A 27,907-nucleotide genomic window follows, 5' to 3' on the forward strand; every position below is an offset into this window, starting at 1 on the left:
ATTTGTTGACTTCTGTAACCATAAAAGCCTTGGTTTCATGCATGTTAACATCAGAAGCCTCCTCCCTAAGTTTGTTTTACTCACTGCTTTAGCACACTCCGCCAACCTTGATGTCCTTGCCGTGTCTGAATCCTGGCTTTGGAAGGCCACCAAAAATTCTGAAATTTCCATCCCCATCGACAACATATTCCGTCAAGATAGAACTGCAAAGTTCAATCATGCTTTCCAGTCAATGCCCAAACAGTTCGAGCTTCTAATTTTACAAATTATTATCTCCAGAAATAAGTCTCTCACTGTTGCCGCCTGTTACAGACCCCCCTCAGCTCCCAGCTGTGCCCTGGACACCATATGTGAATTGATTGCCCCCATCTATCTTCAGAGTTCGTTCTGTTAGGTGACCTAAACTGGGATATGCTTAACCTCTAGAGGGTGTGGGACGCTATCGTCCCACCTGGCCAACATCCAGTGAAATTGCAGAGCGCCAAATTCAAAAACAGAAATACTCATTATAAAAATTCATAAAACATACAAGTGTTATATTTCAACCCTGCAGGCACTACACAAAACGCTGAAATAAAATATTAAACATGCGTTACCTTTGACAAGCTTCTTTTGTTGGCACTCCAATATGTCCCATAAACATCACAATTGGTCCTTTTTGTTCGATTAATTCTGTCCATATATATCCAAAATGTCCATTTATAAAGCGTGTTGATCCAGACAAAACAGCTTACAAAAGTTGCCTATAAACTTTGCCAAAATATTTCAAACTACTTTTGTAATACAACTTTAGGTATTTTTAAACGTTAATAATCGATCAAATTGTAGACGGGTCTTTCTGTGTTCAATACAGGAATGAAAACAAACCAGCAATACTTTTTACGTCTTGCGCAACTCTCAACAGTGTACCCAGTTCCTCATTGGCGTACTTCTTCATTGCACAAAGGAATAATCTCACCCAAATTCCAAAGACTGGGGACATCCAGTGGAAGCGATAGGAACTGAAAACAGGTTCCTAAGAAATATCCCTGGGCAATGACATCTCAGGGAACAGAGAGAGGGGAAAAAAATCAAAAATCTGAACAGTTAGTCCTCGGGGTTTTGCCTGCTACATAAGTTCTGTTATACTCACAGACATGATTCAAACAGTTTTAGAAACTTCAGAGTGTTTTCTATCCAGATCTATAATAATAATATGCATATCTTATATTCTTGGCATGAGTAGCAGGAAGTTGAAATTGGACATGCTATTTATCCAAAAGTGAAAATTCTGCCCCCTAGCCCCAAGAGGTGTTAACTGACTTGCCTAGTTAAATAAAGGAAGAAAAAAATGTAAAGGCAATCACAACAGCCAGATGAAAAATCTGAGTAGTATCAGTAAAGTCAAGCAATGTTTATAATCAATCCTCAGGTTGTTTTTAGCCTAAATAATAGATAACATTTCAACAGGACAATAACGTCAATATAAAAGGTAAACAAGAAAGGCGCGCTCTCGGTCTCGCGCATGAAACATCTCTGGAACACTGAATGGTCCACTCATTCAGAGTGGTCTGACTCTCATTTTTCAGAATATAAGCCTGAAACAATTTCTAAAGAATGTTGACATCTAGTGGAAGCCATAGGAAGTGTAATTTGAGTCCTAAATCAATGGAATCTATATAGGCAGTCAATGGAAAACTACAAAAATAAAAAATAAAATCCCACTTCCTGGATGGATTTTTCTCAGGTTTTCGACTGTCATATCAGTTCTGTTATATTCAGACATTATTTTAACAGTTTGGGAAACTTTAGTGTTTTCTATCCAAATATACCAATTACAGTGGGGCAAAAAAGTATTTAGTCAGCCACCAATTGTGCAAGTTCTCCCACTTAAAAAGATGAGGCCTGTAATTTCATCATAGGTACACTTACACTATGACAGACAAAATGAGAAGAAAAAATCACATTGTAGAATTTTTTATGAATTCATTTACAAATTATGGTGGAAAATAAGTATTTGGTCACCTACAAACAAGCAAGATTTTTGGCTCTCACAGACCTGTAACTTCTTATTTAAGAGGCTCCTCTGTCCTCCACTCGTTACCTTTGTTAATGGCACCTATATTTGAACTTGTTATCAGTATAAAAGACATCTGTCCACAACCTCAAACAGTCACACTCCAAACGCCACTATGGCCAAGACCAAAGAGCTGTCAAAGGACACCAGAAACAAAATTGTAGACCTACACCAGGCTGGGAAGACTGAATCTGCAATAGGTAAGCAGCTTGGTTTGAAGAAATCAACTGTGGGAGCAATTATTAGGAAATGGAAGACATACAAGACCACTGATAATCTCCCTCGTTCTCGGTCTCCACGCAAGATCTCACCCCGTGGGGTCAAAATGATCACAAGAACGGTGAGCAAAAATCCCAGAACCACACGGGGGGACCTAGTGAATGACCTGCAGAGAGCTGGGACCAAAGTAACAAAGCCTACCACCAGTAACACACTACGCTGCCAGGGACTGAAATCCTGCAGTGCCAGACGTGTCCCCCTGCTTAAGCCAGTACATGTCCAGGCCCGTCTGAAGTTTGCTAGAGAGCATTTGGATGATCCAGAAGAAGATTGGGAGAATGTCATATGGTCAGATGAAACCAAAAAATATAACTTTTTGGTAAAAACTCAACTCGTCGTGTTTGGAGGACAAAGAATGCTGAGTTGCATCCAAAGAACACCATACCTACTGTGAAGCATGGGGGTGGAAACATCATGCTTTGGGGCCTTTTTTCTGCAAGGGGACCAGGACGACTGATCCGTGAAAAGCAAAGACTGAATGGGGCCATGTATCGTGAGATTTTAAGTGAAAACCTCCTTCCATCAGCAAGAGCATTGAAGATGAAATATGGCTGGGTCTTTCAGCATGACAAAAACCCAAAACACCACCCGGGCAACGAAGGAGTGGCTTCGTAAGAAGCATTTCAAGGTCCTGGAGTGGCCTAGCCAGTCTCCAGATCTCAACCCCATAGAAAATCTTTGGAGGGAGTTGACAGTCTGTGTTGCCCAGCAACAGCACCAAAACATCACTGCTCTAGAGGAGATCTGCATGGAGGAATGGGCCAAACTACCAGCAACAGTGTGTGAAAACCTTGTGAAGACTTAAAGAAAATGTTTGATCTCTGTCATTGCCAACAAAGTGTACATAACAAAGTATTGAGAAACTTTTGTTATTGACCAAATACTTATTTTCCACCATAATTTGCAAATAAATTCATTAACAATCCTACAATGTGATTTTCTGGATTTTTTTCTTCTCATTTTGTCTGTCATAGTTGAAGTGTACCTATGATGACAATTACAGGCCTCTCTCATATTTTAAGTGGGAGAACTTGCACAATTGGTGGCTGACTAAATACTTTTTTGCCCCACTGTATATGCATATCCTAGCTTCTGGGCCTGAGGAACAGGCAGTTTACTTTGGGCATGCTTTTAATCCGGAGGTGAAAATAGTGCCTCCTACCCTCGTGAGGGTAACATCCCGGCCATCCTACAATCCAAGATGGATGCCCTCAATCTCACACAAATTATCAAGGAACCCACCAGGTACAACCCTAAATCCGTAAACATGGGCACCCTCATATATATTACCCTGACCAACTTGCCCTCCAAATACACCTCTGCTGTTTTCAATCAGGATCTCAGAGATCATTGCCTGCATCCGTTATGGGTCCGCGGTCAAACGACCACCCCTCATCACTGTCAAACGCTCCCTAAAACACTTCTGCGAGCAGGCCTTTCTAATCGACCTGGCCCTGGTATCCTGGAAGGATATTGACCTCATCCCGTCAGTAGAGGATGCCTGGTTGTTCTTTAAAAGTAACTTCCTCACCATCTTAAATAAGCATGCCCCTTTCAAAAAATGTAGAACTAAGAACAGATATAGCCCTTGGTTCACTGCAGACCTCACTGCCCTCGACCAGCACAAAAACATCCTGTGCGTACAGCACTAGCATCGAATAGTCCCCGGATATGCAACTTTTCAGAGAAGTTAAGAACCAATACACACAGTCAGTTAGGAAAGCAAAGGCTAGCTTTTTCAAACAGAAATTTGCATCCTGTAGCTCTAACTCCAAAAGGTTTTGGGACACTGTAAAGTCCATGGAGAATAAGAGCACCTCCTCCCAGCCGCCCACTGCACTGAGGCTAGGAAACACTGTCACCACCAAAAAATCCACGATAATCGATAATTTCAGTAAGCATTTCTCTATGGCTGGCCATGCTTTCCTCATGCTTTTACCCCAACCCCGGCCAACAGCTCCGCAACCCCCGCAGCTACTTGCCCAAGCCTCCCCAGCTTCTCCTTCACCCAAATCCATATAGCTGATGTTCTGAAAGAGCTGCACAACCTGGACCCGTACAAATCAGCTGGGCTAGACAATCTGGATCCACTCTAGACCCAAACTGTTACAGACCTACAGTGGGGAGAACAAGTGTTTGATACAGTGCCGATTTTGCAGGTTTCCTACTTACAAAGCATGTAGAGGTCTGTATCTTTTATCATAGGTACACTTCAACTGCGAGAGACAGAATCTAAAACAAAAATCCAGAAAATCACATTGTATGATTTTTAAGTAATTAATTTGCATTTTATTGCATGACATAAGTATTTGATATTTCAGAAAAGCAGAACTTAATATTTGGTAGAAACCTTTGTTTGCAATTACAGAGATCATACGTTTCCTGTAGTTGTTGACCAGGTTTGCACACACTGCAGCAGGGATTTAGGCCCACTCCTCCATACAGACCTTCTCCAGATCCTTCAGGTTTCGGGGCTGTCGCTGGGCAATACGGACTTTCAGCCCCCTCCAAAGATATTCTATTGGGTTCAGGTCTTGAGACTGGCTAGGCCACTCCAGGACGTTGAGATGCTTCTTACGGAGCCACTCCTTAGTTTCCCTGGCTGTGTGTTTCGGGTCGTTATCATGCTGGAAGACCCAGCCACGACCCATCTTCAATGCTCTTTATGAGGGAAGGAGGTTGTTGGCCAAGATCTCGCAATACATGGCCCCATCCATCCTCCCCTCAATACGGTGCAGTCGTCCTGTCCCCTTTGCAGAAAAGCATCCCCAAAGAATGATGTTTCCACCTCCATGCTTCACGGTTGGGATGGTGTTCTTGGGGTTGTACTCATCCTTCTTCTTCCTCCAAACACAGCGAGTGGAGTTTAGACCAAAAAGCTCTATTTTTCTCATCAGACCACATGACCTTCTCCCATTCCTCCTCTGGATCATCCAGGTGGTCATTGGCAAACTTCAGATCGGCCTGGACATGCGCTGGCTTGAGCAGGGGGACCTTGCTTGTGCTGCAGGATTTTAATCCATGACAGCGTAGTGTGTTACTAATGGTTTTCTTTGAGACTGTGGTCCCAGCTCTCTTCAGGTCATTGACCAGGTCCTGCCGTGTAGTTCTGGGCTGATCCCTCACCTTCCTCATGATCATTGATGCCCCACGAGGTGAGATAGCCCACCCATTTTCACCTACCTCATTCCCATACTGTTTTTATACTGTTTTTTTTATTTATTTATTTACTTTTCTGCTCTTTTGCACACCAATATCTCTACCTGTACACGACCATCTGATCATTTATCACCCCAGTGTTAATCTGCAAAATTGTATTATTCGCCTACCTCCTCATGCCTTTTGCACACATTGTATATAGACTGCTCATTTTTTTTTTCTACTGTGTTATTGACTTGTTAATTGTTTATTCCATGTGTAACTCTGTGTTGTCTGTTCACACTGCTATGCTTTATCTTGGCCAGGTCGCAGTTGCAAATGAGAACTTGTTCTCAACTAGCCTACCTGGTTAAATAAAGGTGAAATAAAATAAATAAAAATCTTGCATGGAGCCCCAGACCGAGGGTGATTGACAGTCATCTTGAACTTCTTCCATTTTCTAATAATTGCGCCAACAGTTGTTGCCTTCTCACCAAGCTGCTTGCCTATTGTCCTGTAGCCCATCCCATCCTTGTGCAGGTCTACAATTTTATCCCTGATGTCCTTACACAGCTCTCTGGTCTTGGCCATTGTGGAGAGGTTGGAGTCTGTTTGATTGAGTGTGTGGACATGTGTCTTTTTATACAGGTAACGAGTTCAAACAGGTGCAGTTAATACATACTTCCGGCGCCGACAGAGATGGCCGCCTCGCTTCGCGTTCCAAGAAAACTATGCAGTTTTTAGTTTTTTTACGTGTTATTTCTTACATTAGTACCCCATCTTAGGTTTCATTACATACAGTCGAGAAGAACTACTGAATATAAGAGCAGCGTCAACTCACCATCAGTACGACCAAGAATATGACTTTCGCGAAGCGGATCCTGTGTTCTGCCTTTCACCCAGGACAACGGAATGGATCCCAGCCGGCGACACAAAAAAACGACTTCGTAAAAGAGGGAAACGTAGCGGTCTTCTGGTCAGACTCCGGAGACGGGCTCATCGTGCACCACTCCCCAGTATACTTCTCGCCAATGTCCAGTCTCTTGACAACAAGGTTGATGAAATCCGAGCAAGGGTAGCATTCCAGAGGGACATCAGAGACTGTAACGTTCTTTGCTTCACGGAAACATGGCTCACTGGAGAGACGCTATCGGAGTCGGTGCAGCCAGCTCGTTTCTCCACGCATCGCGCCGACAGAAACAAACATCTTTCTGGTAAGAAGAGGGGCGGGGGCGTATGCCTTATGGCTAACGAGACGTGGTGTGGTCACAAAAGCATACAGGAACTCAAGTCCTTCTGTTCACCTGATTTAGAATTCCTCACAATCAAATGTCGACCGCATTATCTACCAAGGGAATTCTCTTCGATTATAATCACAGCCGTATATATTCCCCCCCAAGCAGACACATCGATGGCTCTGAACGAACTTTATTTGACTCTTTGCAAACTGGAATCCATTTATCCGGAGGCTGCATTCATTGTAGCTGGGGATTTTAACAAGGGTAATCTGAAAACAAGACTCCCTAAATTGTATCAGCATATCGATTGCGCAACCAGGGCTGGCAAAACCTTGGATCACTGCTATTCTAACTTCCGCAACGCATATAAGGCCCTGCCCCGCCCTCCTTTCGGAAAAGCTGACCACGACTCCATTTTGTTGATCCCTGCCTACAGACAGAAACTAAAACAAGAAGCTCCCACGCTGAGGTCTGTTCAACGCTGGTCCGACCAATCTGATTCCACACTCCAAGACTGCTTCCATCACGTGGACTGGGATATGTTTTGTATTGCGTCAGACAACAACATTGACGAATACGCTGATTCGGTGTGCGAGTTCATTAGAACGTGCGTTGAAGATGTCGTTCCCATAGCAACGATTTAAAACATTCCCAAACCAGAAACCGTGGATTGATGGCAGCATTCACGTGAAACTGAAAGCGCGAACCACTGCTTTTAATCATGGCAAGGTGACCGGAAATATGACTGAATACAAACAGTGTAGCTATTCCCTCCGCAAGGCAATCAAACAAGCTAAGCGTCAGTATAGAGACAAAGTAGAATCTCAATTCAACGGCTCAGACAAGAGGTATGTGGCAGGGTCTACAGTCAATCACGGATTACAAAATGAAAACCAGCCCTGTCACGGACCAGGATGTCTTGCTCCCAGGCAGACTAAATAACTTTTTTGCCCGCTTTGAGGATAATACAGTGCACTGACACGGCCTGCAACCAAAACATGCGGCCTCTCCTTCACTGCAGCCGAGGTGAGTAAAACATTTAAACGTGTTAACCCTCGCAAGGCTGCAGGCCCAGACGGCATCCCCAGCCGCACCCTCAGAGCATGCGCAGACCAGCTGGCTGGTGTGTTTACGGACATATTCAATCGATCCCTATCCCAGTCTGCTGTTCCCACATGCTTCAAGAGGGCCACCATTGTTCCTGTTCCCAAGAAAGCTAAGGTAACTGAGCTAAATGACTACCGCCCCGTAGCACTCACTTCCGTCATCATGAAGTGCTTTGAGAGACTAGTCAAGGACCATATCACCTCCACCCTACCTGACACCCTAGACCCACTCCAATTTGCTTACCGCCCAAATAGGTCCACAGACGATGCAATCTCAACCACACTGCACACTGCCCTAACCCATCTGGACAAGAGGAATACCTATGTGAGAATGCTGTTCATCGACTACAGCTCGGCATTTAACACCATAGTACCCTCCAAGCTCGTCATCAAGCTAGAGACCCTGGGTCTGGACCCCGCCCTGTGCAACTGGGTACTGGACTTCCTGACGGGCCACCCCCAGGTGGTGAGGGTAGGCAACAACATCTCCACCCCGCTGATCCTCAACACTGGGGCCCCACAAGGGTGCGTTCTGAGCCCTCTCCTGTACTCCCTGTTCAACCACGACTGCGTGGCCACGCATGCCTCCAACTCAATCATCAAGTTTGCGGACGACACAACATTGGTAGGCTTGATTACCAACAATGACGAGACGGCCTACAGGGAGGAGGTGAGGGCCCTCTGAGTGTGGTGTCGGGAAAATAACCTCACACTCAACATCAACAAAACTAAGGAGATGATTGTGGACTTCAGGAAACAGCAGAGGGAACACCCCCCTATCCACATCGATGGAACAGTAGTGGAGAGGGTAGCAAGTTTTAAGTTCCTCGGCATACACATCACAGAAAAACTGAATTGGTCCACCCACACAGACAGCATTGTGAAGAAGGCGCAGCAGCGCCTCTTCAACCTGAAGAAATTCGGCTTGTCACCAAAAGCACTCACAAACTTCTACAGATGCACAATCGAGAGCATCCTGGCGGGCTGTATCACCGCCTGGTACGGCAACTGCTCCGCCCACAACCGTAAGGCTCTCCAGAGGGTAGTGAGGTCTGCACAACGCATCACCGGGGGCAAACTACCTGCCCTCCAGGACACCTACACCACCCGATGTTACAGGAAGGCCATAAAGATCATCAAGGACAACAACCACCCGAGCCACTGCCTGTTCACCCCGCTATCATCCAGAAGGCGAGGTCAGTACAGGTGCATCAAAGCTGGGACCGAGAGACTGAAAAACAGCTTCTATCTCAAGGCCATCAGACTGTTAAACAGCCACCACTAACATTGAGTGGCTGCTGCCAACACACTGACTCAACTCCAGCCACATTAATAATGGGAATTGATGGGAAATGATGTAAAATATATCACTAGCCACTTTAAACAATGCTACCTAATATAATGTTTACATACCCTACATTATTCATCTCATATGTATACGTATATACTGTACTCTATATCATCTACTGCATCTTTATGTAATACATGTATCACTAGCCACTTTAACTATGCCACTTTGTTTACATACTCATCTCATATACATCTACTGCATCTCGCTCTGTACTGTCACTCATTCATATATCTTTATGTACATATTCTTTATCCCCTTACACTTGTGTGTATAAGACAGTAGTTTTGGAATTGTTAGTTAGATTACTTGTTGGTTATTACTGCATTGTCGGAACTAGAAGCACAAGCATTTCGCTACACTCGCATTAACATCTGCTAACCATGTGTATGTGACAAATAAAATTTGATTTGATGATTTGATTTGATAATGAGTGGAGAACAGGAGGGCTTCTTAAAGAAAAACAGGTCTGTGAGAGCCGGAATTCTTACTGGTTGGTAGGTGATCAAATACTTATGTCATGCAATAAAATGCAAATTAATTACTTAAAAATCATGCAATGTGATTTTCTGGATTTCCGTCTCTCACAGTTGAAGTGTACCAAAGATAAAAATTACAGACCTCTACATGCTTTGTAAGTAGGAAACACTGCCGATTTTGCAGGTTATCAAATACTTGTTCTCCCCACTGTTTATCCATCCTGTCCTGCCTTTCTCAAGTCTCGAAAGCCAAGTTAACAAACAGATCACTGACCTTTTCTAATCCCACCGTACTTTCACCTCTGTGCAATCCGGTTTCCGAGCTGGTCATGGGTGCACCTCATCTGCGCTCATGGTACTAAACGAGATCATAACCCCCATCGATAAAAGACAGTGCTGTGCAGCCGTCTTCATTGACCTGGCCTGTTGTCCGGACCTCTGGCAGTCTCTATGGGGGTACCACAGGGTTCAATTCTCGGGCCGACTCCTTTCTCTGTATATATCAACAATGTCGCTCTTGCTGCGGGTGATTCCTTGATCCACCTCTACGCAGATGACACCATTCTGTATACTTCTGGCCCTTCTTTGGAAACTGTGTTAACAAACCTCCAAACAAGCTTCACTGCCATACAACACTCCTTCTGTGGCCTCCAACTGCTATTAAACGCTAGTAAAACTAAATGCATGCTCTTCAACCGATCGCTGCCCGCACCCGCCCACCCGACTAGCATCACTACTCTGGACGGTTCTGACTTAGAATATGTGGACAACTACAAATACCTAGGTGTCTGGTTAGACTGTAAACTCTCCTTCCAGGCTCATATTAAGCATCTCCAAACCAAAATTAAATCTAGAATCGGGTTCCTATTTCGCAACAAAGCCTCCTTTACTCACGCTGCCAAACATACCCTCGTAAAACTGACTTTCCTACCGATCCTTGACTTCGGCGATATCATTTACAAAATAGCCTCTAACTCTCTACTCAGCAAACTGGATGCAGTCTATCACAGTTTCATCCGTTTTGTCACCAAAGCCCCATATACCACCGACCACTACGACCTGTATGCTCTTGTCGGCTGGCCCTGGCTACATATTCGTTGCCAAATCCACTCGCTCCAGGTAATCTATAAGTCTTTGCTATGTAAAGCTCCGCCTTAACTCAGCTCACTGGTCACCATAGCAACACCCATCCATAGCACACGCTCCAGCAGGTATATCTCACTGGTCATCCCCAAAGCCAACACCTCTTTGGCCGCCTTTCCTTCCAGTTCTCTGCTGCCAATGACTGGAACGAATTGCAAAAATCGCTGAAGTTGGAGACCTATATCTCCCTCACTAACTTTAAGCATCAGCTATCTGAGCAGCTTACCGCTCGCTGCAGCTGTACACAGCCCATCTGTAAATAGCCCATCCAACTACCTACCTCATCCCCATGTTTTATTTACTTTTTTTGCTCTTTTGCACACCAGTATTTCTACTTGCACATCATCATCTGCACATCTATCACTCCCAGTGTTAATTTACTCAATTGTAATTACTTCGCTACTATGGCCTATTTATTGCCTTACCGCCGTACTCCATTTGCACACACTGTATATAGATTTTTCTATTGTGTTATTGACTGTACGTTTGTTTATCCCACGTGTAACTCGGTGGTGTTGTTTTTGTCGCACTGCTTTGCTTTCTTGGCCAGGTTGCAGATGTAAATGAGAACTTGTTCTCAACTGGCCTACCTGTTTAAATAAAGGTGAAATAAAAATAAATAAATTATAAAATCGTAACTTTATTGACAACACCCAAATGGATACTGTCATTAACGTGGTTCTTCAATAATTACACATAATTCTTAATACTGTAGCTGTTTAGTTACAGACACATGTTCAACTATCATTAGCTGATCCAGGAAATCATTTTCTGAATGGCAGTCAAATGACAAACATCACCACATGCAACAACAACCAAAGTGCTTCTTCATTCATTACTCTGGTAAAGACAGCTGTCTATGCCGTGCTCCACATTGGATCCAACATCCCTAACAAATTGATGTTTATAATGTTATTGTCTGCTTGATTTACTGTAGGGTCTCGTTTGTCTGTTTGCACACAGAGATACTTTGCTCATAATGTGTAGAGAACTGTTCCTTGATAGATAGGAAAATAGCTCTGTATGTTGTACAATAGCCTATGTTGTTGTTAGGTGAAGTTATGGGTCCTACAGTAGGTCTATGTTGTTGTTAGGTGAAGTTATGGGTCCTACAGTAGGTCTATGTTGTTAGGTGAAGTTAAAATGAAGGGTTCAACTGGCATTGTTCTCAGATCCCCTAAGAACCGTAGGGTTCTTGGTCAATGAAAAACGGCCCCAAAAGGTTATTCAAAGAACTTGCTAGAAGGTGGGTTCATCAAGGAACCTCCGTTGTTGCTGGACTTCTTACGGGAACTTCGCACTTACAAGTTTGGATGCAACAACAGTTAACCTTTTTAAGTTGGGTTGATGTTTGTCTCTGAATATGTCTCGAAATAATAATTTTAAAATAATAATAACATACTAATAATGAATAACGAAGACAATTATGGTTTTCTGTGAATAGCTTCCATAACGTTACTATAGCTAATTAACGAAAATATTAGAAAGCTGGGTTTGACCGTCGGCGTTGTATGAGCTACAGTACAGTACCGCTATCTAGGCAGAACTAGGTTTGGATTACTTCCTTGAACTATATTCTTTCCCATATATTGTATATCGTTTCCATAAAGCCAACATGGCTTTACATTCATTAATGGAAGTTTATAATCTAGAGCAGTTCTCACATTTGTGAGAATTAACTAGCTAGTGTTAAAGATGATGCAAAACAATAATTATATTATGTATTATCTAAACCAGATCTATTGTGTTGTATTCTCCTACATTCCTTTTACATTTCCACAAACTAAAGTGTTTTCTTTCAAATGATACCAAGAATATGCATATCCTTGCTTCTGGGCCTGAGCTACAGGTAGTTAGATTTGGGTACGTCTTCAGGCGGAAATTGAGGGGGGTAGCTTAAAGAGGTTATCTTCTCTGCGCACAGATCCCATTAGCGGGATTAAATTCGACAACATCCGGTGAAATGGCAGAGCACTACATAAATAGTAATATTAAACATTCCTGAATGTACAAGTGTCTCACATGGTTCAAAAGCCTAGAATCTTGGTAATCCAACTGCGTTGTCAGATTTCAAAAAGGCTTTACTGCGAAAGAATACAATGCGATTTATCTGAGGACAGAGCCCCATACCAAAATACTATTTCAACCAGCACAGGCGTAACAAAATCACAAATTGCATTAAAATAAATAATTTACATTTGAAGAACTTCCTCTGTTTGCAATCCCAAGTCTCATTGTTACACAATGAATGATCTTTTGTTTGATCAAATCCATTTTTATAGCCTAACACAAAACATTTTGTGAACCGCTTGTGTCGTGAATTCTGTTTCATTCAACTTTCGATGAAACATTCGATGTAAATACACACACTAAACGTGCTTTTATCCAGCCATGTTTGGTTTCATTGCAATCAACTGGTTGTGTGTAACACAACCAAACTTGATGGTTCTTTTCGTGGTACGTATTGACCGAAATAAACCGATTTGAAGACAACAAGTAATGACCTCATTGTGCACCAATGATATGACCATTGTTTCGTTAATTGACTGTATTTTAAGCCAATGACCGCTGATCGTCTTGAAATCTAGCTTGGTAGATAGCCAATGAGCTGAGGTAAATGGCAAAATGTAATGGTTAGCTGTTGGAAGACCATCCCATGTAGTAAACTCGGGCGTAAAGACGGTCATTCGCCATTGAAGATTCATACTGGAAGGAGCTACGCGTGTTACGCACAGCAGTATTTTGGTAAAGCGCATCTTCAGCTATTTTCATATCAAACATTATGGCGACTAAGTCAGGGAAAGCAAAATCGAAGTCTAGATATACAGATGTACACAAAATTATAGAGGAAATTGATAGGGAAAGTGAGACAGAGTTTCTCCTGGATGAAGTTAGCGAGCATAGCTATGATTGCAAGATGGAGGATTATTTTTTGTACGGCGAGGACATCGTTTTGGACCAGTAAGTTCTTCTCATTTTAATACCGTTGTTTGAAATTAATAATATCAAATTATATATATATATATTGTGGGAATCCAACTACCTATGACCCATAGCCTATGTGTGTGTGTGTGTGTGTGTGTGTGTGTGTATGTATATATATATATATATATATATATATATATTATGTGTATATATATATATATATATATATATATATATATATATATATATATACACACACACACACACACTGTGCCCTGCTGGAGGTAATTTGCAGGGCTCTGGCAGTGCTCCTCCTTGCACAAAGGCGGAGGTAGCGGTCCTGCTGCTGGGTTGTTGCCCTCCTACGGCCTCCTCCACGTCTCCTGATGTACTGGCCTGTCTCCTGGTAGCGCCTCCATGCTCTGAACACTACACTGGCAGACACAGCAAACCTTCTTGCCACAGCTCGCATTGATGTTCCATCCTGGATGAGCTGCCCTACCTGAGCCACTTGTGTGGGTTGTAGACTCCGTCTCATGCTACCACTAGAGTGAAAGCACCGCCAGCATTCAAAAGTGACCAAAACATCAGCCAGGAAGCATAGGAACTGAGAAGTGGTCTGTGGTCACCACCTGCAGAACCACTCCTTTATTGGGGGTGTCTTGCTAATTGCCTATAATTTCCACCTGTTGTCTATTCCATTTGCACAACAGCATGTGAAATGTATGTTCAGTGTTGCTTCCTAAGTGGACAGTTTGATTTCACAGAAGTGTGATTGACTTGGAGTTACATTGTGTTGTTTAAGTGTTCCCTTTATTTTTTTGAGCAGTGTATATCACTTTCAACAGGAAAAGTTTTATTTTTTAAATCACTGGAGGATGTCATGAACCATGTAGAATGCCCTTTTAAAAATCGCACATTACTTCAACAACTTCAGAGTTTGTGTCCCTGTTTTATAAGATAGTACTCACGGTATTTACTGGTGTTAATCAGATCAAAGCCCCTGTTTTATAAGATAGTACTCACTGTATTTACTGGTGTTAATCAGATCAAAGCCCCTGTTTTATAAGATAGTACTCACGGTATTTACTGGTGTTAATCAGATCAAAGCCCCTGTTTTATAAGATAGTACTCACTGTATTTACTGGTGTTAATCAGATCTCCAGTCTTCTCTTTTTCATCCTCCTCTAATGTGACAGTAATCTCCCCCTCTTCATCCTTCATTCCAAAAACGTCTTCATCTTCTTTCACAGTAACATCCTCCTCTACTCTGAAGGTGTCTTTCACTGTAACATCTTACTCTTCGTCTTTCACGGTAACAGCCTCACCCTCTACTTGTTTTTGTATTGTAACAGCCTCCTCTTCCTCCTCCTCTTTCATGAGAGTTTCTTTCTCCGTCCAGCAAACTCTACATTTACTCCACATCTGTATTTCTGATTCAGTCAAATAACTAGATATCAAAATAAGCACCTAGTTATTGATACCCTTAATTACTGTATAAAATAAATGAATAAACTTTACCCACTACCAGGATATTTTAGCCCAAAACCTGGTTCCCTCTCTGCTAGGAGGCTGAAACTCGGCCATATGTGGATCTTCCAGCAAGACACATCAACAAATAAATTGTAAAATGTATAAAATAATATAACTTCCCTTTATTTTGTTGGTGTAACAATACATTATGTAGATGTATATAATGAACAGACTAGGTCTATACTGCTCCTACATGGTGTAAGAATACATCATGTAGATGTATATAATGAACAGACTAGATCTATACTGCTCCTACATGGTGTAAGAATACATCATGTAGATGTATATAATGAACAGACTAGGTCTATACTGCTCCTACATGGTGTAACAATTGGAATTGAAATGGTGAAGCATTTGGAAAGTATTAAAACCCCTTCACTTTTCCATTTTTTTCTGACATTACCATGGCAGCCTTTTTTTGTTTGTTAAATAATCAATCTACACACGGTACCCCATAATGACAAACAAAAACACATTTTTAGATTTTTTTTTTCTCTAATTTATTAAAATATACTGAAAAATCATATTTACATAAGTATTCAGACCGTTTACTACGTACTTTGTTGAAACACCTTTGGCAGCGATTACAGCCTTGAGTCTTCTTGGGTATGACGCTACAAACTTGGCACACCTGTATTTGGGAAGTTTTTACCATTCTTCTCTGCAGATATTCTCAAGCTTTGTCAGGTTGGATGGGGAGCTGTAGATGTATAGTACCTTTCAAAAGTTTGGGGTCACTTAGAAATGTCCTTGTTTTCGAAAGAAAATCACATTTTATGTAAACATTGTGTGGTCCTTCTTGTTCTTTAACAAAGCTTTTGTAAACAGTGTGTCACGCCCTGACCTGAGTATTCTTTGTTTTCTTTATATATTTTGGTTAGGTTAGGGTGTGACATGGGTGATGTATGTGTTTTTGTACTGTCTAGGGTTTTTTATAGGTTTATGGGGTCCAGTCTGTCTTGAGCCGGCAGCCAGCCAGTAGCTGCCAGAGCCTCCAGTCAGCCAGGAGCTGCCAGAGCCGCCAGTCAGCCAGGAGCTGCCAGAGCCGTCAGCCAGCCAGGAGCTGCCAGAACCGTCAACCAGCCAGGAGCTGCCAGAGCCGTCAGCCAGCCAGGAGCTGCCAGAGCCGTCTGTCACGCCGACGATGCTGGAATCTCCCTCCTGTCCGTAGCTGCTAGAGCCGCTCCTCAGTCCAGAGGCGCCTTTCCGTCCAGTGGCGCTCTCTACGATAGAGGGGGGGGGGGGGGGTACTGTCACGCCCTGACCTGAGTATTCTTTGTTTTCTTTATATATTTTGGTTAGGTCAGGGTGTGACATGGGTGATGTATGTGTTTTTGTACTGTCTAGGGTTTTTTGTAGGTTTATGGGATTGTTTACCATCTAGGTGTTTATGTATATCTATGGTTGCCTAGATTGGTTCTCAATTAGAGGCAGCTGTTTATCGTTGTCTCTGATTGGGAACCATATTTAGGCAGCCATCCTCTTTGGGTATTTCGTGGGTTATTGTCTATGTGATGTTGCATGTTAGCACTCAGTTTTGATAGCGGTCACATTCGTCTTGTTATTTTGTTTGTTTGGTTAGTGTACTTCGTGTTTTTTCGTCTTTCATTTTAAAAAATGTATTCACATCACGCTGCGCTTTGGTCTCCTCACTATGACGTTCGTGACACAGTGTTTTTTTCATGCAGCAATTCAACCATGAAGGCCTGATTCACGCAGTCTCTGAACAGTTGATGTTGAGATGTGTCTGTTACTTGAACTCTGTGAAGCGTTTATTTGGGCTGCAGTCTGAGGTGCAGTTAACTCTAATGAACATATCTTCTACAGCAGAGGTAACTCTGGGTCTTCCTTTCCGGTGGCAATCCTCATGAGAGCCACCCATACCTTGTCACAACACAACTGATTGGCTCAAACACATTAAGAAGGAAAGAAATTCCACAAATTAACATTTAACAAGGCACACCTGTTAATTTAAATTAAATCCAGGTGACTACCTCATGAAGCTAGTTGAGATAATGCCAAGAGTGTGCAAAGCTGTCATCAAGGCAAAGGGTGACTGCTTTGAAGAGTCTCAAATATAAAATATATATTTTGATTTGATTAACCCTTTTTTGGTTACTACATGATTCCCTATGTGTTATTTCATCGTTTTGATGTCTTCACTATTATTCTACAATATAGAAAATAGTACAAATAAAGAAAAAACCCTTGAATGAGTAGGTGTGTCCAAACTTTTGACTGGTACTGTATGTAAATGTGATACTTCAGTTGTTTTTGTTACATTTGAAACATTTGTAAAAACCTGTTTTCGCTTTGTCATGATGGGGTATTGTGATTTCATGATGGGGTATTGTGATGTCATTATGGGGTATTGCGATGTCATTATGGGGTATTGTGATGTCATTATGGGGTATTGTGTGTAGAGGGGAAAATATTGATTTAATCCATTTTAGAATAACGGAACAAAATGTGGAAAAAGTGAAGGGGTCTGAATACTTTCCAAATGCACTGCATATATAGGGGCAGTACTCAGTGACATCACTTCATGAAACAGGAGGTACAAATATATAACATAGGTTCAAAATATCAACATTCAATGTATCAAATTATTTGACCAAGCTGGAAGTGTAAATGCCAGCCCAGCCACAATCCTAGAAGTTCACTGATGATCAACCTCCTCCTTCACATCTGACTCCTGATGATCAACTTCCTCCTTCACATCTGACTCCAGTGATCAATACAGAGCGTCTTCTTTCTTGGGGGAATCCCGATGGACAACGTCATCCAATAGGCCGTCATCACCACCACTGCCCACAAGTTAATAGTCATTTAGGTTATCAATAGGAAGAACATTAGCAATATGTCCTGTCTAGTAACTTGTCTAGTTCAATGGATTTATATTGGCAGGTAAACAGGGAGAACCCCCATTAATAAAAACTCTGTTGTATCTTAAACTGCGGAAAAACTTTTGGAAGTCTTTAACTGTATCAAAGTCTGTGGCCTGTGATGTTGGGACAAATGATAGTTCCTTATTATACAAGAGACAAAACTCACAAATTCTACAGCACAACGGCAGAGTCATGTCTTCAGTGTAAAATTAACAATGACTCAATAATCCTTCTGGGAATGTTAAAACATCCAAAAGTTATGGGCGGGGTTAGAAAGTTGGCTGTCAGAAGTACTGTTATACAATGTAAAATTACTTTTAATCTGTCTGTCTGTATATTTCAAGACATGGCATTTGAGTGTGCAGTGAGATACCCCAGATTTGGACGATACTTTTCTCGTCAATCATCTTAAATACTATACTTAATTAAAACCTGGAAATCAACTGATCCTCTGTTGTTAATTCAATAGAAAGGTCAAATGCTTTATTATCTAAAAGTTGAAAGTGACGGAGAGAAATAAAATGGTGCTGATGCTGGCGCTGGAGATGGAGGTGTGTTCTAGTGTGTCTGGGCAGGTGTGATGTAGTTAATGGAGATGGAGGTGTGTTCTAGTGGGTCTGGGCAGGTGTGATGTAGTTAATGGAGATGGGTGTGTGTTCTAGTGGGTCTGGGCAGGTGTGATGTAGTTAATGGAGATGGGGGTGTGTTCTAGTGGGTCTGGGCAGGTGTGATGTAGTTAATGGAGATGTGGGTCTGGGCAGGTGTGATGTAGTTAATGGAGATGGGGGTGTGTTCTAGTGGGTCTGGGCAGGTGTGATGTAGTTAATGGAGATGTGTCCTAGTGGGTCTGGGCAGGTGTGATGTAGTTAATGGAGATGGGGGTGTGTTCTAGTGGGTCTGGGCAGGTGTGGTGTAGTTAATGGAGATATGGGGGTGTGTTCTAGTGGGTCTGGGCAGGTGTGATGTAGTTAATGGAGATGGAGGTGTGTTCTAGTGCATCTCTATCTGTATTTCAATATAAAGCATATATTTAATAATACCTGTTGACCTGACCATGTAACTGCTCACATCTGATCATGCTGTGCCCTCGATGTAGCCAGTTCAGATGCAGGAGGGGTTCACCGACACAGCTGATATAACCTAGAGGATTTAGGGAGAAGGGGAGAGACTGTTATTGAGAAAATAAGGTAGTTAAAGTGACAGTGTTCAACAGGAATCTGTGTTTGGCCTCACCTGGTGTCCACACCACACTAAGTGGCTGCAGAGGACTTTATGCTGAAAAACATGAACGTACACACAAGGACAAACAATATAGCGTAGTTATAGAAATAATGAAGTGTCTTACTATTCTCCATGGTTGGCCCTCTTGCCTATTCTTTGAAGGTGGAAGGAGCCACAGTTCCTTTCACCCAATCTCTTTACGTTGCTTATTTATATTCAGTGGCCTGACTGCATCCAGACTGTCAAAGGCCCATCCTGGTAGATCTGAACCTAATGCAGCTTGGAGTGATCAGATGACAGAAGTCACATTTAGGTGCCAGGTGTAACTGAGGCCATAGATGCTCCATATACATTACTTCTGAGTGTTTTATATAATATGACTAAATGTGTTTCTTTCTATGTTGCAGTCAAGAAATGGACCAGCAAGGCCACAGAACATGACATAAGCAGAACTGGGGAGACCACCTCAAGCCACTGGTAGAGCCGGGGGTGGTGTTTACCATTCCACCACGCCTTCAGCAGGCTGGAAAAGTGCGATTGATACCATTTTTCATACTAAGATGGACCAAGAGTCTGTTGATTGGTCAGTCAATAGGTTCATTTGTTTTGCAATATGTCCAATCAAGCTTTATTTATACAGCACATTTCAGACATGGATACAACACAATGTCTTCACAAGAAAAAACAATGAAAATACAGAAATATTTAGTACACAACATAAGAGGATAAAAAAACAAGGTTAACAACTTAAAGACTAATGAGCATCCTAAAGAAATGCCATTGATTAAAATGTTAAAACATCCAAATCAAAATATAAGCTTGTTTTTTAGGAGGGGTTCTGAATCCCACGATGGGGGTGTCCAATGAAAGTTGACTAGGGACAACAACTGGGACATAAAAGACACCCACCATGAGACCCACTAAATCTGCCCAAGAAGAGGCACCCAAAAGAAAAACCCACAAACTTAAAGACAGGAAGCAAACCAAAAAGGTGGAGCAACTAAAGGTGCTGACAAGACAACTGGAGCACTGGGCCAGACACTCTTAAATAGAATCTGGACCAGCTCAGGTGAAACACCTTCCCACTAACGAGATGGACAAGCCAGCACAGGTGTAACACATACTGACTAACGAGGTGACACCAATCAGTGCGTTAATTTGAAGAATTAGCTAGCTACATTTTGAAGTGTTGCATTTTGATTCAAGTGGGTCACCAATGTGGTAAGTGGAACACAACTCTTTTTTTTGTTACTCACTTTTTGTTAAATCACCTAAATAGTACTCTTTCATTACAGAGCCTGGGTTTTTCCCGAGGCTAAAATCAATAGAACAGGTGGTAAACGTTTAGGGTTCAACATTGTGAAAATCATCATTAAAGTACTCCTACTACAATGTTAAAACATTCTACATTGTGACATCATTAAAATACTTCTACTACAATGTTAAAACATTCTACATTGTGACATCATTAAAATACTTATTCTACAATGTTAACATTCTACATTGTGACATCATTAAAATACTCCTTCTACAATGTTAAAACATTCTATATTGAGAAATTAATTCATTGATATCATGAAACAACTCCTTTATGTATTTTCTGATGTTTAGTCAGAGATCTTTTATCAGATTATCTCTTCCCACATTGATTACAGCTAAGAGATTTCTCTCCTGTGTGTGTTCTCTGGTGTGACACCAGGCTGTTAAGCAAAGTAAAACTCTTCCCTCATTGAGTACAGCTATAAGGATTCTGTCCTGTGTGTCTTCTCTGGTGCAAAGTAAGCTGGCAAGATGTAGTAAAACCCTTCCCACATTTACTACAGCTATAAGGTTTCTCTCCTGTGTGTGTCCGCTTGTGTATATTCAGGCTGTCTGGCCGTGAAAAACTCTTCCCACATTGATCACAGCTATAAGGTTTCTCTCCAGTGTGTGTTCTCTTGTGTAAAGTCAGCTGGCTAGATGTAGTAAAACTCTTCCCACATTGACTACAGTTAAAAGGTTTCTCTCCTGTGTGTGTTCTCTGGTGTGTTGTCAGACATCCAGATGTACCAAAACTCTTCCCACATTGACTACAGTTATAAGGTTTCTCTCCTGTGTGTGTTCTCTGGTGTGTCTTCAGACATCCAGATGTACCAAAACTCTTCCCACATTGATCACATTTAAAAACTTTCTCTCCTGTGTGTGTCCGCTGGTGAACTATCATGCTGTTTAGCTGAGTGAAACTCTTCCCACATTGGTTACAGCTATGTGGTTTCTCTCCTGTGTGTGTTCTTTGGTGTATCTTTAAATAACTAGATGTAGAAAATCTCTTTCCACATTGATCACAGCTATAAGACTTCTCTCCTGTGTGTGTCCGCTGGTGTACTATGAGGCTGTTAAGGTGAGTAAAACTCTTTCCACATTGATCACAGCTATAAGGTTTCTCTCCAGTGTGTATTCTCTGGTGTGATTTCAGGGTTTGTAGACGAATAAAACTCTTCCCACATTGATTACAGCTATATGGTTTCTCTCCTGTATGTGTTCTCTGGTGTATAGTTAGATAGCTAGATGTAGAAAAACTCTTCCCACATCGATTACAGCTATACGGTTTCTCTCCTGAATGTCCCCGCTGGTGTACCATCAGGCTGTTTAGCTGAGTAAAACTCTTCCCACATTGATCACAGCCATAAGGTTTCTCTCCAGTGTGAATTCTCTGGTGTGATTTCAGGGTTTGTAGACGAATAAAACTCTTCCCACAGTGATCACAGCCAAAAGGTTTCTCTCCAGTGTGAATTCTTTGATGTATTTTAAGGTCTACTGAAGAATTTAATATTTTCCCACAGTCAGAGCAGCAATGAGTTTTTTTCCCTGTAGGTCTCTGCCGGTGTTTCTTGAGGAGTTCTGATCTGGAAAGACTTTTCTCTGCCTCGTCAGCATCATGATGTTGTTGAGGATCCCCAGAGGATCCACGATAGTCCCGTCTCAATCCTGTGCGAATCACAAAGTCAGACAGATGGTTAAATGCCCACAACAGCAGAAATCCACTGTTTCAGGTAAAAGGTGATGCCCAGAGCATTCCCATGATGTTGAACAACAATTGATGTCTGTTAAATTTGACAATTAAGAGAGTCAAGTTAGCAACAATAGTCATTTTGTCTTGTTTTAACATTAGTAGTAACTAGAAATAAGTTATTAAAGTTGTTGAAATCCTAACAGGCTCGCGTGCGCTCGCGTTGCAAAATAAAATTAGAAATCTATATTATTCAATTATTGCACCCACAATGCTTGCACGTGCCAACGAGCGTCTGCGTTGCTAAGGGCTAAAATAGAAGTCAGTTCTATTTGTGACGCAGATCGCGCTGCAAGTCCTGCCTCTCCCATCTCCTCATTGGTTTATAGAAGCAGGTACCCACATGCCATCTCCTCATTGGTTATACCCACATGGGTGACTGAAAGACGAACGTGGTGGTAATGCACCTAATTTATGAAAGTTGCCAATCGTAATATAAAGTCAAGAGAAGAAAAATCCTAGAAGGAAGAGAGATGACAATAAACGATTCGGTTGACCATTTAAGTTTGGATTAATTGGTGGAGTAGAGGACCTTGTGCATTTCAGGTAAAATAACAACTCAATGTATCCCAGGACAAATTAGCTAGCAACAGCAAGCTAACTAAATAGGACAAATTAGCTAGCAAGTGCAAGCCAGCTAGCTAAAATGTCATAAATGTCTAATGCTTTTCGACGTGTCCCCAAATTAATATAATTGGTTCAGAGTTTGTTTTGATATTTTAACCTACGTGTCGTGATCGTGTTTGGTGTGAGGGGACAAAATACAGGTATGCACGATGGCGCAAGTGCGCAGCCGGTTTGGGTTCCGTGAAACAGTGCTCCAAAAAACTTTTGGTCTCCGATATAGGCCCCTTTCTGTGTTTGCTAAAATTGGTGCACGATGGTGATGCAAATGCAATTGGTTGAAGAAACTCCTCCCTGCTAATGAGGAAACCGCTAGTTATGGATGTAGTATATCTGCATGGGTCAAAAATGGTGAGCTTAGATTTAAGTTTTCTTTTGAAGTATTCTGAATATTATAGCACACTATCAGCGCAAGATCAGGAGTGCAACTCAAGGAAAATCACATTCAGCTCTGTGTCTATTCACTAATTCACCACTGTGGGGGGAAACTCAGGGGGTCATCATTGGCTGACTGCAAAAATAGCCTCCATTTTCAGGTTGCTTATGAGTGCATTTCACACTACTTCGGATTATAATTATATGGCTCGCTTGAATCTCCTGCTTAATACGTTTGTGTTGTCACAAATCAACTGCTTTACACTTAAAAAAACACTCATCACCAGTAAAACGCTATTTGGCTAGCTTTGCCATCAGCATGACAATGAGGGTTTGTACACTAAGTGTTTAACAAATTAACCCATAGTTTCACCTAACAATAACATAGACCTACTGTAGGACCCATAACTTCCCCTAACAATAACATAGACCTACTGTAGGACCCATAACGTCACCTAACAATGACACAGACCTACTGTAGGACCCATAACTTCACCTAACAATAACATAGACCCACTGTAGGACCCATAACTTTACCTAACAACAACATAGACCTACTGCAGGACCCATAACGTCACCTAACAATAACATAGATCTACTGTAGGACCCATAACTTCCCCTAACAATAACATAGACCTACTGTAGGACCCATAACTTCACCTAACAACAACATAGACCTAGGACTTTAAATCATGTAATATTTCAGGTGAAACATGGAATCTAAAATGTATTTGTCATGACATTTCATAACCTGATCACCAGATCATTTTGTGAATAATCCCACTAGGCTACTCTGTAATGTGTTGTCATTCTAAATGCCCTGAATTAAGGAAAAAAGCTATGTGTGTTGTACAATAGCCTATCCATCAAAGAACAGTTCTCTACACATTATGAGCAAAGTATCTCTGTTTCCACTAACGAGACCCTACTATAAATCAAGCAGACAATAACACATTATTAACACCAATTTGTTAGGGATGTTGGATCCAATGTGGAGCACAGCATAACTGTCTTTACCAGAGTAATGAATGAAGAAGCACTTTGGTTGTTGTTGCATGTCGTGATGTTTGTCATTTGACTGGCATTCAGAAAATGATTTCCTGGATCAGCTGATGATAGTTGAACATGTGACTGTAACTAAATTGCTACAGTATTAAGAATGATGTGTAATTATTGAAGAACCGCATTGATGACAGCATCCATTTGGGTGTTGTCAATAAAGTTAAGGTGACTCTCGGTTAGAACCACTGGATTTAGCAAACACTGAAATTATTTAGGATTTCTGTGCCAATGAAAACTGTTTTCCCAGCGTAATATAAGGAGACACTAAATGTTACGTAGTTAGAGAGCATTTCAGAGATCTGAATACAAAAAAAAAACTGTACTAACAGGACAATAACCTAAACCACAAGGCCAAATCTACACTGGAGGAGCTTACCAAGATGACATTGAATGTGCCTGATTGGCCTAGTTACAGTTTGGACTTAAATCGTCTTGAAAGTCTCTTGCAATACTTGAAAATGGCTTTTTAGCAATGATCAACAACCAACTTGACAGAACAGGAAGGATTTTAAAAAACAATAATGAATATTCACATGAAGATCAGTCACCTATTGGATGACATCACGACTTCCCATCAAGCCAACTACTTGAAGGCCTTACTATTACATCACTCACTCCTTTTTTTTTAAACCTTTATTTAACTAGGCAAGTCAGTTAAGAACAAATTCTTATTTTCAATGAAGGCCTAGGAACAGTGGGTTCAGGGGCAGAACGACCTTGTCAGCTCAGGGATTTGAACTTGCAACCTCCCGGTTACTAGTCCAACGCTCTAACCACTAGGCTACCCTGCCGCCCCTTCTAGTCTGCAGTTGTCAACAAAAAAAACTATTTTGCTCAAAACATTTATTTGTTTCCCTTTAGTGTGTTTATACTTTACTGTATTTATATATCACTTTTCAACAGGAAAATGTGAAACATCCCTGGGGGACGTCATGAACAATTCATACAGTACAAAAACATATTCAAGTGTAGAACGCCCTTTTAAAAATCGCACACTAGTTCAACAATTGCAGAGTTTGTATCGCTGTTTAAGATAGTACTCACTGTATTTACTGGTGTTAATCAGATCAATGTCCCTGTTTTATAAGATAGTACTCACTGTATTTACTGGTGTTAATCAGATCTCCAGTCTGCTCTTCTTCGTCCTCCTCAAGTGTGACAGTAATCTCCCCCTCTTCATCCGTTATTCCAAAAACGTCTTCATCTTCTACTCCAAAAACGGCATCATCCTCATTTTCTTTCACGGTAACATCCTCCTCTTTCACTCTGAACGCGTCTTTCACTGTAACGTCTTTCTCTTCATCTTTCACGGTAACAGCCTCACCCTCTACTTGTTTTTGTATTGTAACAGCCTCCTCTTCCTCCTCCTCTTTCACGAGAGTTTCTTTCTCCGTCCAGCAGACCACCTCTTCTTCAGCAGGAGGGGAGTAGTTTAGTGAACTCATGGTCAGGGATAATAGCTAGTTAGCATTAGCGAATAGACTAGTGCTAACTTAACCAGCCAGCTAGTTGACTTACAACGTAAATATTAAATTAAATGGGGTAGCTAGTTGTTTACACATAAGTATGTTTAAATCCTAGTGGCAATTAAACCACGAAATTGTCTAAAGAACTTGAATGTTCCGACTTCGTTGGCTAGCGAGCAACGTTGTGGCTGCAGTTGTTGAAGAAGCGTTCCGTCCACTAGATTAAACGTGACACTAGAAACACACTAGAAACATCGCCTGAAAGACACATATCGCCATCTGCTGTCTGGGGGGAGTAAACGCAGTTGAGGAGTGAAAACTTTATTTTCTTCTTCATTTAATTATAAATTATAAATAAGTTTAGGGAAACGTTTTTTCCTCACCATTAAATAAGAATATTATATCAACACGTACAAAGAGCAACAAGTGTTATTTGATTAGGTCAGATGTTTTTTGAGAATTTAAAACAAACTCTACATCTACTCCACATCTGTATTTCTGATTCAGTCAAATAACTAGATATCAAAAGTATCACCTAGTTATTGATACCCTTGATAAAGATGAGCAGAAATGTATGTATAAAATAAATAAATCAATTTTACCCACTACCAGGATATTTTAGCCCAAAACCTGGTTCCCTCTCTGCTAGGAGGCTGAAACTTGGCCATAAGTGGATCTTCCAGCAGGACACATCAACATCCACAAAGAAACGGTTAATTGGGCACAAAATCAACATTTTCAATGGCCATCTCAGTCTTCGGACTTGAACTCCATTGAAAACCTGTGGTTTGAATTGAACAGGGCAGTCTACACGCGCAGACAAAATAAATCAAGGACCTGGAGAGATTCTGTATGTTGGAATGGTCTAAGATCCCACCCAATGTGTTCTCTAATCTCATAAAACATTTCAGTGTCGTTATCCTCCCAAGGGGAGGGTGCTGGAGTATTGAAAAGAAAAGATGGGTGGCAATAATTCAGACCCCTACCTTTTGAGAATTACATGTTAAAATATATCTCTTTCTCTGAGCAATTGTATCAGTATAAAATAATATAATTTCCTTTATTTGTTTTTACATACAATATAGCTCAGTATTTGAATTATGTACTTTATAGAGTCATCTTTATCATGGGTGTCAACAATTTGTCCACCAATTTGTACCTCCATACTGCTGCTACATGGTGTAACAATACATCATGTAGATGTATATAATGAACAGACTAGGTCTATACTGCTCCTCCATGGTGTAACAATACATCATGTAGATGTATATAATGAACAGACTAGGTCTATACTGCTCCTACATGGTGTAACAATACATCATGTAGATGTATATAATGAACAGACTAGGTCTATACTGCTCCTACATGGTGTTACAAAATAATTCAACTGCGCTACCCACTCCAGTCAGCAGGCGGCGGTCTGGGAATTTAAGGCAATGCTGTTAGTGTGACATATAATCTAGTGGACGGAACGCTTCTTTCAACAGCAGCAACAGTTAGTCAGCCACCTCGGTCGCTTGCTAGACAACATAGCTGAACCAATACAGCTCTTTAGACGCTTTAGTTGATATTAGCCACTGTGTTTTAAACCCACTTCTGTCGTCTAGTTAGTTACCCGATGAAATTTCATATTTACCGTGTTGTTGTCACTCGTCAGCTAGCGGGCTGGTTAAGTTAGCATTAGCCTAGCTAGCTAACATCCTCGACCATGAGGTCACTAAGCTACTCTCCTCCTGCTAAAGAAGATGAGGTCTGCTGGATGGAGAAAGAGGAGGATATCACAGTCAAACAAGAAGTGGAGGGTGAGGCTGTTACTGTGAAAGAATCGGAAGATACGTTCAGAGTGAAAGAGGAGGAGGATGTTCCAGTAAAAGGAGAGGAGGATGCAGTTTTTGGAGTGAAAGAGGAGGAGGGGGAGATGACTGCCACATCCAAAAAGGAGGAGGCAACTGGATACCTGGTCCCGGTTTCCCAAAC

At 41.5% G+C, this 27,907-nt stretch overlaps 1 protein-coding gene across 1 annotated transcript; it reads right to left on the reverse strand.

Moving 5' to 3' along the window:
• Positions 1–19,915: 19,915 nt before the first annotated feature.
• LOC115115316 (zinc finger protein 883-like) lies at positions 19,916–26,157 on the reverse strand. Its single transcript, XM_065006320.1, has 2 exons — positions 25,564–26,157; positions 19,916–22,321 (listed from the first exon to the last, which is right to left on the reverse strand). Exons 1-2 carry the CDS (start codon positions 25,907–25,909, stop codon positions 21,081–21,083), a joined length of 1,587 nt encoding a protein of 528 aa, XP_064862392.1. The 5' UTR covers positions 25,910–26,157; the 3' UTR covers positions 19,916–21,080.
• Positions 26,158–27,907: the final 1,750 nt, after the last annotated feature.

The sequence above is a fragment of the Oncorhynchus nerka genome, linkage group LG21, assembly GCF_034236695.1.
Source record: "Oncorhynchus nerka isolate Pitt River linkage group LG21, Oner_Uvic_2.0, whole genome shotgun sequence".
Taxonomy (NCBI): Eukaryota; Metazoa; Chordata; class Actinopteri; order Salmoniformes; family Salmonidae; genus Oncorhynchus; species Oncorhynchus nerka.

What these genes read in the sequence shown, in the direction of transcription:
- LOC115115316 (XM_065006320.1), bottom strand. Translation starts at nt 25,909, where the DNA reads ATGAGTTCACTAAACTACTCCCCTCCTGCTGAAGAAGAGGTGGTCTGC. An exon ending in GATTAACACCAGTAAATACA is followed by an intron (nt 22,322 to 25,563) that starts GTGAGTACTATC and finishes TGATTCGCACAG; the next exon opens with GATTGAGACGGGACTATCGT.